General features: G+C 37.9%; 1 protein-coding gene across 1 annotated transcript; it reads right to left on the bottom strand.

The window, feature by feature from the left end:
• Nucleotides 1-3,570: 3,570 nt before the first annotated feature.
• Nucleotides 3,571-8,373, bottom strand: LOC138404470 (uncharacterized). The gene is made up of 3 exons (XM_069508508.1): nt 8,362-8,373; nt 6,805-6,940; nt 3,571-4,838 (listed from the first exon to the last, which is right to left on the bottom strand). Exons 1-3 carry the CDS (start codon nt 8,371-8,373, stop codon nt 3,571-3,573), a joined length of 1,416 nt encoding a protein of 471 aa, XP_069364609.1.
• Between the last annotated feature and the right edge of the window lie 5,249 nt (nt 8,374-13,622).

The raw sequence follows: 13,622 nt of genomic DNA on the forward strand, positions 1-13,622 counted from the left end.
TGCCAACAAATTAATGAAGCGTTAATCTTAACATTTTCTCCGTGCGGTATTTACGCCATCTTGTAACAAGAGATAGCTTGTTAAAATTAACTTTTCGTGTCATCATTACCAACTCATTTACTGACAGCTCTTTACTGACCACGGGTCTCCTCTGAATGGAAAGAGTTTTAGGCCATAAATTTACCACGCTGCACTAGCCAAGTGCGGATTGGTAGACTTCACACACCTTTGAGAACATTATGGACAACTCTCAGGCATGCAGGTTTCCTCACGATGTTTTCCTTCACCGTTATAGCAAGTATATTTAATTAGATCAAACTCACATATGTACCTACTTATTATCTCCGAAGTTGTATCGTATCTACTTTTCGTATAACAGTGCCAACAAAGATCACCATGATATTAACGGCAATATTTAAAACTCGTCGATGAAATTGATACATTTTTAAGCTTGTGAATTAGGTAAACAAGATGGCGGCGCTCAACGCTCGTGCCTAGTAACTTCTTCTTCTTCTTAGTTTGAAACTTTGTATTTATATCCACCAAAAATTAAAAAAAAATAGCACGCGTTGACATTTTATTGGGTTTCGTATAATAATAATAATAATGTTTAAACAGAAAAAAACTACATAGTTATAAAAAAATGTAATACAGAATTCATCATAATATTTCTGGGCATTACACATGTTTTCAACATAACATTTTTCACTGCGACATTTACATCTAATAAGGAAAAAACAATATCGCCATAGGGCTGTCAGTAAAACTTAAAATAAAAAAATTCGTAACAACTACATTTCACTATGATTATACAAAACGATATATGATGATTCAATATGAGAATACAAAACACAAATAATAATAATTATTATTGTTGGCTGACTTAAAAATATTAAAAAAATCTATAGGTCATTGTTTACAGAGCGGAATGGAATTTTTAAATTTTTGTATAAAACACAGAGAGCATACTATACTTGTAGGTACCATGATTAGTAAACATAATTATACAAAATAATCTAAACATATAAAAGGAAAAAGAGCAACCTCCGAGTTTTTTGCTGGTTCTTCTCGGTAGGAAAGGGATTCCGAATCAGTGGTAAATTAAAACTACAACCTGACGATTCAAAAGCTCTTGTAAAAAAGTTTACTTGAATAAAAATATATTCTATTCAATTCTATTCTGTAGATTTAGTTCGTATAATTTGAAATGTCTGACAACCCTCCTACCTTGCGCGCGGAGCCGCGGATGTAACCAACGCGAAATGTTTTTATTTTTAGTTGTTTTTTTGCAAAAAGTTTGAAACTGGGTCTAAGTATATTTAAATTGTTGTTGTGTACGACAACATGTCGTTGTGATACGAACTTAGATACGAAGCATCTGCTAAAATTTAGTAGGTACATCCAAAAATAAACGACAATTCGTGTTTTGTACAGAATCATAAACCGTTAGGTATACCTACTACCTATCCTAGTACCTAGTATCCTAGTGCTAATAACATTTTAGAGCTCATAACTATTCTAATATTATCATTTTTAGTGCTCAGGTACTGCAATAGCCTACACTTCTACCCTTCGAACAGGGCGTGTTGCCACTTGCCAGTGATAAAAAGAAGTGGTAAAGAGTCTTAGAAGAAAACTTTTTATTTGATCACTATAAACTACAATGAACAATACAATAAACCTTAAAACTAATTATTTTGAATCAATCTACATAATTGTACTTAATATAGATTTGTAGGAGAACTAGAGTACCTAACCGACAACGGGTTACGAAGCTGAAGTGGCAATGGGCAGTGTTCAAGACATTCGCCTGCAATAATAGTGCGAGCAATAGCGCAAGAACTTTATTGGCTATTTTTTATAACAGGACATTTTCTCTCTTCGTTATTAACGTTATTGTTGGTTTGGTGTGACGTGTCCCGGAATTGTCTCCAGTTTTTAATTGATTAAATAGGCGTCTAAGTTCAGTTCCTGTATTTTTACTGACCTCTAACATCCATTAAATACAGGCAGGCACATAGTTCAAAACAACTGATAAATGTTGGGGTCAAAAGGTGCTGGAATGGCGACCTCGCGCCAGAATCACTCACTAGGTGGACAGACGACATCGAGTCGCAGTGAGCCGCTGGAACATGGCAACGACGCAAAATCGTGGCGCATAGAAGTCCCTACCTAATGACCTAGAGACCTAATGTCCAGCAGTGGACGTCTATCGACTGATGACGATGATGAAGACTTACCTAATTTCACTAGAAAATAGGTGATGTCCCGACTTCTTTTTCGTGGATTATGATTTTTCTTATACTTTTTTTTTCCAAATCAAACCAAATCAAATCAAATATTCTTTATTACACGTGTGGGTATGTATATACAGATCAAATAAAAGTTTTTTTTCATCATCATCATGATCATCAACCCATTACCGGCCTACGACTGAGCACGGGTCTCCTCTCAGACTGAGAAAGGCTTAGCCATGGTCTATCACGCTGGCCCAGTGCGGATTGACAGACTGCACACACCTTTGAGAACATAAAGAACTCTCAGGATGTTCCTCACGATGTTTTCCTTCGCCGTTCAAGCAAGTGATACATTTTAAATTGTTTAAAAACACAAAACTCCTAAAAGTTAAATGTGCTTGCCCGGGATCGAACCCCCGACCGCTCGGAAAGGCGGCGGACATCTTAACGACTAGGCTATCATCGATATACAATATTTTTTAACGCCTACCAAAATAAAATAATAATGTTTTCGTTTTGCTACGTTGTTATGGTTATACCTACAGAACGCGACAGGTCGAGATAGCATTCGGGGTATGAGACGGTTGGACGGCCCGCTCACCCGCGTTATCCCGCACCAGGTTGGCGCGGGGCTGTGCGGGTGTGCGGGGCGTCCCGTCCCTCCATCAGAATAATAAGAATGAAATCATCGTTGTCGTCGTCGTCGTCGTCTTCGTCATCGTCGTCGTCGTCGTCGTCGTCGTCGTCGTCGTCGTCGTCGTCGTCGTCGTCGTCGTCGTCGTCGTCGTCGTCGTCGTCGTCGTCGTCGTCCGCCGATTGCCATCTCGACCGATCGTAAGTACGCCGTGCCGGTGGCGTGATGTGTTTAGTTTAGACAAAAATTCGTAATGACTAGTGACTGAGAGTGGTGGTCTTCCAACGCTGCGCTTTCCAGTGCGAGGTCGCCATTCTAGCACCTTGGGACCCAAACCTCTATTGAATTTCCAAAATATGTGCCCTGTCCATTGCCGCTTCAGCTTCGCAACCCGTTGAGCTATGTCGGTTACTCTGGTTCTCCTACGGACCTCCTTATTTCTGGTTTGATCACTAAAAAAAATATACAATTACTACTAATGCCCGAGACATCGTTCGCGTGGATGTAAGTTTTTAAAAATCCCGTGGAAACTCCTTGGTTTTCCGGGATAAAAGTAACCTATGTGTTAATTCAGGGTATAATAATATATCTCCATTATAAATTTCAGTTAAGTCCAGTCAGTCCAGCAGTTTTTGTGTGAAAGAGTAACAAACATTCACACATACACATAAACTTACGCCTTTCATAATAAGTGCGATGTTATATAATTAACGTACTCGATTGTTCTTTACTTAATACTTCTTCGACATCGAAATTGTCCGTTTTAAAGAAGACCTCAATTTCTTGTAAGGTCTTACCCTTAGTCTCTGGCCATTTAAACCATATGAAGCCCAGACACGCTGACATTATGGCAGCATTCAACAAAAATAATCCATGATAACCTATCGAGTTAACCAGAAATGGGAATAGAAATATCGTTAAACTCAACAGTCCTATCAAAATTGTACCAGATATAGCAAAAATGTATAATTTTAATTCCAAAGGAAACATTTCACTCAGTATAGCTTCTAAAACCGGATAGGGTCCAGCGTTTACTAAAATAAAATACGACGCTAACAAACTAACGTTAATCCAATTAAAGTAATTCTGGCCATTTTTGAAATAGAAGCAAGCACTAAAGATAACTAACAAAGCATTCGCTGCAAAACCAGTAGAAAACAACAATGTACGCATCGATGTATATCTAATCGCAAAGCATGATATACACGATCCTATAATAATAAAACCATCCACTATTAAAGTATAAATTAAAACGTCGGATGTTTCAGTAATATCTTGCAACATAACAGTAGCTAATGAAGTAAAAACTATTTTACCACCCGCCGCATTATATACGTGGATAACACAACTCATAATTAAAAGCCCCCAAAAATATTTCCTTTTAAATGCCAGTAACAATCGTTTTAAAGTAGGCTTGCTGTTAGTTTCAATAACTTTTTTTAATTTACTACGCTCCATTTTGATTAACAATTCCAATTCTCTTTCCGAATTTGTTGTACAACCGTGCAGTTTTCGGAAAGACGTCTGACATTCCACAAATTTGCCTCTTGAAGCCAACCAATGCGGGCTTTCTACCCAAAAATACGGTAACAAAACTCCGGATAATGCTGGGATTATTGAAATCAAAGTCACAGTTCTCCAGTGTAAAACAATACCAAGCGCATGAACCAAACTTGATCCGAACGCAGGAGCAACCGTAGTTACCATATTTAGAAACAACGCTCTTGTTTTTGGTGAAGTATACTCAGATGTTACAAATATATTTAACTTCCAAAGAGCACCAGCAGCAATCCCTCCGATAATTCTTGATAACATGAACTGATACATTTCTCTGGCTTGATACAATATTATCCAGTTGACAACAATTAGTGCAGAGAAGATGATGAAGGCCCATCTTCTACCGAATTTGTTAGCAATGACGGCACCTACAGCGAATCCTATGATGTTCATTATGACCAAGGAGGAAGCTGAAATATATGAAGCACAAAGTAAATTTTAAATTCATAAATATTGTATGTAGGCCAACTTGTGGCCCAAGGAAATAAAGAATTATAGAGTATTTTCTAATGAATTAAAAAAATCGCAACAAAATCAAAAGTCTTTAAAATCTTCTAAAGCGTAACGAACCCCTGTAAAAGGGAAAAACCCATTAAATGGAAAGATCCTAGATTTCTATGGTTTTTACGCAGTCATGAATATTCATCACATATTAGCATAAAATTAACCTTGATATAAAATATAACGTATTTATTTTAAAATAAAATATACTTAATATTTTTTTGTTTTACTTGACAAGCCAAGAAAATTTATTTCCAGTAAAACATGTAAGTAGATAGGCGTTGTAGATAAGGAGGTATAAAAAGGAGACTGAAACTAAAAGACACACAGTCTATAAATATTATAATAATAACAAGCAAGTCCTGATACATTAAATGCTATTGGAGCTAGTACTCATATTTCGACCCTACGAAAAATTTATACATTGGTACACGTAAAACTTTAAGAAAAACTTGAATTTTTCTGATAATATAAGGAAAGATCTGATTATAATATACTTAGAATTAGAAAACATTCAGGCTTAAACAAGGTGGGTTGTTGTCACCCACACTGTTCAATATTTATACTTATAAATAGGCTACTTGACTCATATCTAATCATAAGTAATAAAACTATATTAACTAGTTTTTTTTAGGGTTCTGTACCTCAAAAGAAAAAAAACGGAACCCTTTGTTGTCTGTCTGTCTGTCCGTCTGTCTGTCTGTCAATCATGAAATTTGGCAGGTAGGTACTCGTAGGTCTTATAGCAGACATTAGGGGGGAAATCTAAAAACCGTGAATTTGTGGTTACATTACACAATAAAATTAAATTGTGGTCATAAACTATTAATTAGTATTTTCAATTTTCGAAGTAAAATAACTATATCAAGTGGGGTATCATATGAAAGGTCTTCACTTGTACATTCTAAACCAGATTTTTATTTATTTTTATGCATCATAGTTTTTGAATTATCGTGCAAAATGTCGACAAATACGACTGTAGCACGGAACCCTCAGTGCGCGAGCCTGACTCGCACTTGGCCGATTTTTTACCAAGCCATTTTTTTACTAAGCATAAATGTTCATTATCATGCAGAACATTTCACGAGATAGTTTTATAAATAGCTACGTACCTACTCTAAATTCTAATAAAACACATAACATTGTTTTATCAATGGAATAGGTAAGCCCATCTGTGCGAAGCCGGGATAGGATAGCTAGTATCTTCTAAAAACCGGCTAAGTGCGAGTCAGGCTCGCACACTGAGGGTTCCGTACTACAGTCGTATTTTTTCGACATTTTGCACGATAATTCAAAAACTTTGATGCATAAAAATAAATAAAAATCTGTTTTAGAATGTACAAGTGAAGACCTTTCATATGATACCCCACTTGATATAGTCACTCTCTTGGAAAGTTGAAAATAATTTTTTTTGTGTGATCTAACCCTAAATTCGCGGTTTTCAGATTTTTCCCCAAATGTCAGCTATAAGATCTACCTACCTGCCAAATTTCATGATTCTAGGTCAACGGGAAGTACCCTGTAGGCTTCTTGACAGACAGACGGACAGACAGACAGACAGACAGACAACAAAGTGATCCTATAAGGGTTCCGTTTTTCCTTTTGAGATACGGAACCCTAAAAATTATACTTACTACATTGCGACAAGGCTGTCTCAGCGCGTGGCTAAAATCTGAACTAACGTTGCCGTCAAGTGCCCCCTTTATTCTTGTTTGAATATTCCAAGCCTTTATTCTCCAACAGCGCCCCCCTGTCAATGTCATTCAATTGCCAAGATGAAATCGTACTTTTGACATGACAGTTGACACATAAAGTTAAAATGGCGAGTATCCCATTTTTGTACGCGTTATATAAATGATTTGAGTTTAAACTTACCTATCAATGATATTTGTCCCTCGCTGAGGTCTATGCCCTCCTCCCTCTTCTGTAGGGAGGCGATCACGCAGGCTATCTGGCCGTAGACGATCCCATTGGAGAAAGATATCAGGTTCAATCCACCAAGCACAAACACCTGAAATGATATACTGAAGTAAGTTGAAGCTGTAATGAAAAGAAATGAAATGCGAAAGTGTGTTTGTTTGTTGGTTTGTCCTTCAATCACGTCGCAACGGTGCAACGGATTGACGTGATTTTTGCATGGGTATAAATAAAAACCTGGAGAGTGACAAAGGCTACTTTCCATCCCGGAAAGTCAAAGAGTTCCCACGTGATTTTTAAAATACCTAAATCCACGCGGACGAAGTCGCGGGCATCATCTAGTAGGTACGGTACCTAATAAGTAATTACAGTGGAAACTCGATTAACCGGACTAATTGCTGTCGTTAGGGATTCGGATAATCGAATGTATGAAGAAAAGCGGGTTTTGTGCATATTATTATGTAGTTCACTATCTAAATTGCAGGTGTACAACAAAATTGAATCGGTATTTTTACTACCGGTTTCTCTTTTTAGGGTTCCGTACCTCAAAAGGAAAAACGGAACCCTTATAGGATCACTTTGTTGTCTGTCTGTCTGTCTGTCAAGAACAGGAACAGTCTACAGGGTACTTCCCGTTGACCTAGAATCATGAAATTTGGCATGTAGGTAGGTCTTGTAGCTGACATTAGGGGAAAAATCTGAAAACCAAGAATTTGTGGTTACATCACACAAAAAAATTAAATTATGGTCATAAACTAATATTTAGGATTTTCAATTTTCGAGGTAAGATAACTATATCAAGTGGGGTATCATAATATTTTGAAAGGTCTTCACCTGTACATTCTAAAACAGATTTTTATTTATTTTTATGCATCATAGTTTTTGAATTATCGTGCAAAATGTCGAAAAATACGACTGTAGTACGGAACCCTCGTTGCGCGAGCCTGACTCGCACTTGGCCGGATGGTAGGTAGCACAAGTAAAGTAAAAAATTCGAAAACCATGAATTTGTGGTTACATCATTAAAAAAAATTAAATTGTGGTCATGAACTTAAAAATTAGTATTTTCAATTTTCGAAGTAAGATAACTCTGCTATAAGACCTGCCTATATACCAAATTTCATAATTCTAGGTCAACGGGAAGTACCTTGTAGGTTTCTTGACAGACCGAAAGACAGACAGACAACAAAGTGATCCTTTAAGGGTTCCGTTTTTCCTTTTGAGGTACGGAACCCTAAAAATTGATAATTATTAAAGGTATTGGGATAACAATTATTAAGATACTAGCGATACTAGCTTCGCCCGCGTGGATTTAGGTATTTAAAAATCCCGTGGGAACTTTTGATTTTCCAGGACAAAATGAAAATGAAAATTAGTATTTGGGCTTTCGGGAAAAATTGAGAAGTGTTCCAGATTTTAGAAAATTCCACCCCTCACCGATTTTCAAAAATTCCACTCGAACAAAGCCGGGCGGATCAGCTCGCGAAAAATAAATAAACAATTGACAGAACATACCTTTTGAAACATTTTTTGTCCTCTTCCTTCTTGTTTATATAGAAATTAGAATTCCTGTGTAATATATTTTATACACAAAAAGTAAGTAAAGTACAAAAGTATATTTTTTGTAAATATAATTTTTTTTTTTAGTCTAAGTTTTTCTGTATGTATAATTGTATAATATACTATATATAGTCTGTAATTAAGAATATTAAAACTCTAGTATAGATAAAAATATATACTGTAAGTACTTATTATATTAAGTACGTATAAATTATCAAACAATATAAACCACTGTTACGCACAAAGTTTGTTACTGAACTGTACAATTAATAAAACTATAGTACAAAATAAATACATACATGATCTTGTAGTATTAAATTTTTTGATTAAAATTCTGCTTAATAATTACAATTATGAATTCCCCATAAATTTTTTTGCTTAAATATTTTTAAGTAACTTCTTGGGTAGTACCTTCGAGAAAGGCAAAGATCGTAGTATACAGCCTGCTAAATCGTAAATAACTATCTACAGTGCGACAAGGCTATCTTGGCGCGTGGCGAAAATCGGAACTAACGTTGCCATCAAGACGTGTCCCCTTTGTTAGTGTTTGAATATTCCAAGCCTTTGTTCTCCAACAGCGCCCCCCTGTCAATGTTATTCAAATGCCAAGAGAGCCATGTCGCACTGTATTTCTTATGCAGTGTTTCCTAGTTTATATAGCCTTTTCAGTCGTTTATATTTATTAGGGTTCCCCCAAAGGGGAAAAGGAAGCCTTATAGGATTACTTCGTTGTCAGTATCTGTCAAAACACGTCAAGGAAATGTAAGCGCACTTATAAAAATTAATTATCTCTGACAGACGTCACGTGATGTGTTGCATCACCATCTTGAATCGATTGGTATAAAAGCGAGTATTTGATGATTCTTAAGGCGTGCGTCTTCGCCGGCGAAGACGAGGTCCCCGATTTCTAACGTCACCCGGACGTGGGCTCACGCCACGGCCTCGGGGGCGTACGGACTAACCAACAAAACCGACAACTCCACCCATCCCAACGTCATCCTAAGCCTTGGTCCGAGCCTCACAGGAGGCGCCCTTAGGAGGATGTTGCCCCCCGACCTCTCGAATTATTTCTTCGAGCCCTAGGGCTCACCCCCAGGCGGAGCTTCGCGCTCGCCAACCCCCCCCGGTGACGCTGTAGCGGCCAGTAGGGCCTACGCAGCATAGTCAATCCGAAAAAACACACACAAAAAGATTCTTAAGGCAGTCCGTGTTCAACCACAGACTCATTCGACTATTAAACGCTTTTGTGTTTAGGTCGCATTTCTGATTGAGTGGTTTCAATAGCATGTGCCCTAATCAAGTTAATATTGCAGTAAGGTTATTATGAAAGGCAAAATTCTCGATATACCGCTGTGTGTCGTGGTTAATATTTAACTTCACTTCTGGTATGTTTATAGAAATCTTATCGGTTTTGATAATGTCTTACCAGCTAATGCCCGCGACTTCATCCGCGTGAAAATTGGGTTTTTTAAAATATCCCGTAGGAACTCTTTGATTTTCCGGGATAAAAAGTAGCCAAAGCCAAAGTAAATGTCACTCTCCAGGTCTCTATCTATACCCATGCAAAAAATCACCGTTGCGACGTGATTGAAGGACAAACCAACAAACAAACACACTTTCGCATTTATAATAATACTGATAGCACAAGTAAAGGGACAGTCCGAAAATCGTGAAAACCGGCCAAGTGCGAATCGATCGTAGAAACCCTCAGTGCGCGAGTCTGATCCGAACTTGGCCGGTTTTTCTTTGTCTCCATTAAGTTAAAAGTAGGTCAAGTCCAGGTATACTAGTTTAATGTCTATACCTAATCATTAATGTTTATTTATTATTGTTTTAATTATTATTATTATTAATTATTGTATATTATTATTGAGTTACAGACTTGAGAGATTAAAATGAAAAATCTCAACAGATATAGGTAGGTACATACTAGAAAAATATTTAATCTTCTTCTAAATATATAAAAGGAAAAGATGACTGACCTGACTGACTGATCTATCAACGCACAGCTCAAACTATTGGACGGATCGGGCTGAAATTTGGCATGCAGACAGCTATTATGACGTAGACATCCGCTAAGAAAGGATTTTCGAAAATTTAACCCCTAAGGGGGTAAAATAGGGGTTCGAAATTTGTGTAGTCCACGCGTACGAATCCGCGATCTTAAACTAGTTAATGAATAAAATAACTCTTCACGGTACAGTGTTCGTAAAATAGATATAATATTTTATTATTATGTTAATATGCCTATCAAATTATAAAAAATGGAACAAATACATATTTTAGGAAAATTAGTTATTTTCCGCCAATAATAGAATTTAGGTACCTACGTATTACAAAAATACGTTTTGTTACAAATGGTTTCTGCTGGGCCTGGTCGCTTCTCAGAATAAAAACCGGCCAAGTGCGTGTCAGGCTCGCGCAACGAGGGTTCCGTACTGCAGTCGTATTTTTTCGACATTTTGCACGATAATTCAAAAACTATGATGCATAAAAATAAATAAAAAACTGTTTTAGAATGTACAGGTGGAGACCTTTTATATGATACCCCACTTCATATAGTTCTCTTACTTCGAAAATTGAAAATACTAATTATTAGTTCATGACCACAATTTAGTTTTTTTTGTGTGATGTAACCACAAATTCACGGTCTTCAGATTTTTCCCCAAATACCAGCTACAAGACCTACCTACCTGCCAAATTTCATGATTCTAGGTCAACGGGAAGTACCTTGTAGGTTTCTTGACAGACCGACAGACAGACAGACAGACAACAAAGTGATCCTATAAGGGTTCCGTTTTTCCTTTTGGGGTACGGAACCCTAAAAAGGGCTTAGGCCATTGTCCACCACGCTGGTCAAGTGCGGATTGGCAGATTTCACACACCTTGGAGAACATTATGCAGTACTCTCAGGCAAGCAGGGTTCCTCACGATGTTTTCCTTCACCGTTAAAGCAAGTGATATTTAATTGTTTTAAAAACATTCACAACTCCGAAAAGTTAGAGGGCCCGGGATCGAACCCCCGACCTTTCGAAGGCGGACGTCTTAAACGACTAGGTTATCACCACAAAACGATATTTTTTTAACGCCTACCAAAAAATAATAATTATGTTTTCGTTATGCTACACTGTTAGAAGTTAGAAGTTATAATCTGACGACCTCCCTGGTAAGCGCACTGGTTCGATTCCCGGCAGGTGTTTGGAATTTTATAATTTCTAAATAGGTATCTGTTGCGACTTGCGAGGCTTCAGTCGTGGCTAGTTACCACGCTACCGGCAAAGCCGTGCCGCCAAGCGATGTAGCGTTCTTGTACGATGCCGTGTAGAAACCAAAGGGACATGGGTTTATTAAAAACTGCCATACCCCTTCCAGGTTAGCCTTCTTTCATCATCATCATCTCTTACTCAGAGGCGTCTTTACCTATGGTGCAGGGTGTGCGGCGCACACGGGCGCCAGGACGCCCTCTAATGCGACACCTCCAAAGATGCGTCGATGCCGGCGCTCTCAAAGACCCTGCGCTTGTGTTATGGCCGAGGCCGTCATCATTTAAAATTGCACCATTTGCATCCGAATTTCCGTTTGAAAATATAACTGTTAGTATTCCATTTTGACCCTGCTCCTACTAGACTAGAGGGCGCCAGGGTACTGGTTGCACACGGGCGCCACAAGGGCTAGAGACGCCTCTGCTCTTACTGTATCATTACTTTCCACCAGGTGAGATTGCAGTCAAGATTAAAAAAAAATAGCTAGCGTGGTAAACTATGGGCACATCCTTGGACCAGCGCTCAATGATAAGTGGGCGATAGGCTGATCATGATGATGGTGATGATGACTATCCCCTCGTTGTCGGTCAATCATCATCATTATTATTACTAACCGATAGAGTCTATATATAGAAGACCTATGCCAGCAGTGGATGTCTATCGGATAGACATCCACTGCTGGCATAGGTCTTCCACACACAATATCACGTAGGTATGAAAGAAGTGAGTGGAAGATGAAGACATGTTGTGCAGACCCCACAAAGCGTGGGATAAGGTAAGGAAGAAGAAGAAGGGGGTAAGGATTTCCAGAGGAGGGACTTCACGGTCTTGCTCGCCTGACTCCAGTCCAGCGGCTCCTTGCGACTCGTTTGATGTCGTCTGTCCGTGTCCACCTAGTGGCGGGGTCTTCCAACGATGCGCTTTCCAGTGCGGGGACCCAAACGTCTATGAATTTTCAAACTATGTGCCCTGTCCATTGCCACTTCAGCTTTGCAACCCGTTGAGCTATGTCGGTTACTCTGGTTCTACTACGGACCTCCTCATTTCTGATTTGATCATGAAAAAATATACAATTACTAGCTAATGCCCGAGACATCGTTCGCGTGGTTTTCCGGGATAAAAAGTAGCCTGTGTTAGAATAGAATATATTTTTATTCAAGTAAACTTTTACAAATGTTTTCAATTTACAATGTTATTACACTGTGCATTGCTGGAGCGAGTCAAATCCAAGCTTTTTTATCGTTTACATAGTCTTCAATTGTATAATATGCTTTTTTTAGGAGCATACTTTTAATAGATTTTTTAAACATGTGTAAAGGCAAGTCGAACATTGTTTGTGGAATTTTATTATAAAATATTACACACTTTCATTCCCACAATTAATGACTTTCTCACTTTCCCGAGGCGGAGCGTAGGAGTAGCGAGCTTTTTACGATTCCTAGTTTACCTGTCGTGAAAATCCCCAATTTTTTTTATGACAGAAAATTTTGTACGACAAAAATTGTATTATTGTAAATATATTGATAAGCTACTGTAAGAATACCTATTTCCTTAAATTTCTCTCGTAGTGAATCGCGCGGTTTTAAATTATAAATTGCACGTATTGCCCTTTTTTGTAATACAAAATTTTTCCCAATATGCTTTACCCCATAGCAAGACTCCGTAAGACATAATACTGTGGAAATAGGCAAAATATAAAATTTTTGCAGTTTCCACGTCGGTCACCTGTCAAGTTGAGTTTACCGGCAAGTGTTGATATATGGGCGTTCCATTGAAGCTTTGCATCTAACGTGATCCCCAGGAACACAGTGGTATCATCTACTTTTAACATATTATCATTTATCATATTTATCATTAAATTATTGTCATTGGTCGTGTTGGTATTGGGCAGAGCTAACTTAATACACTTGGTTTTCATTGCATTTAAAAGTAAATTGTTAACAGTAAACCAAT

This window comes from Maniola hyperantus, chromosome 28, assembly GCF_902806685.2.
Source record: "Maniola hyperantus chromosome 28, iAphHyp1.2, whole genome shotgun sequence".
Taxonomy (NCBI): Eukaryota; Metazoa; Arthropoda; class Insecta; order Lepidoptera; family Nymphalidae; genus Maniola; species Maniola hyperantus.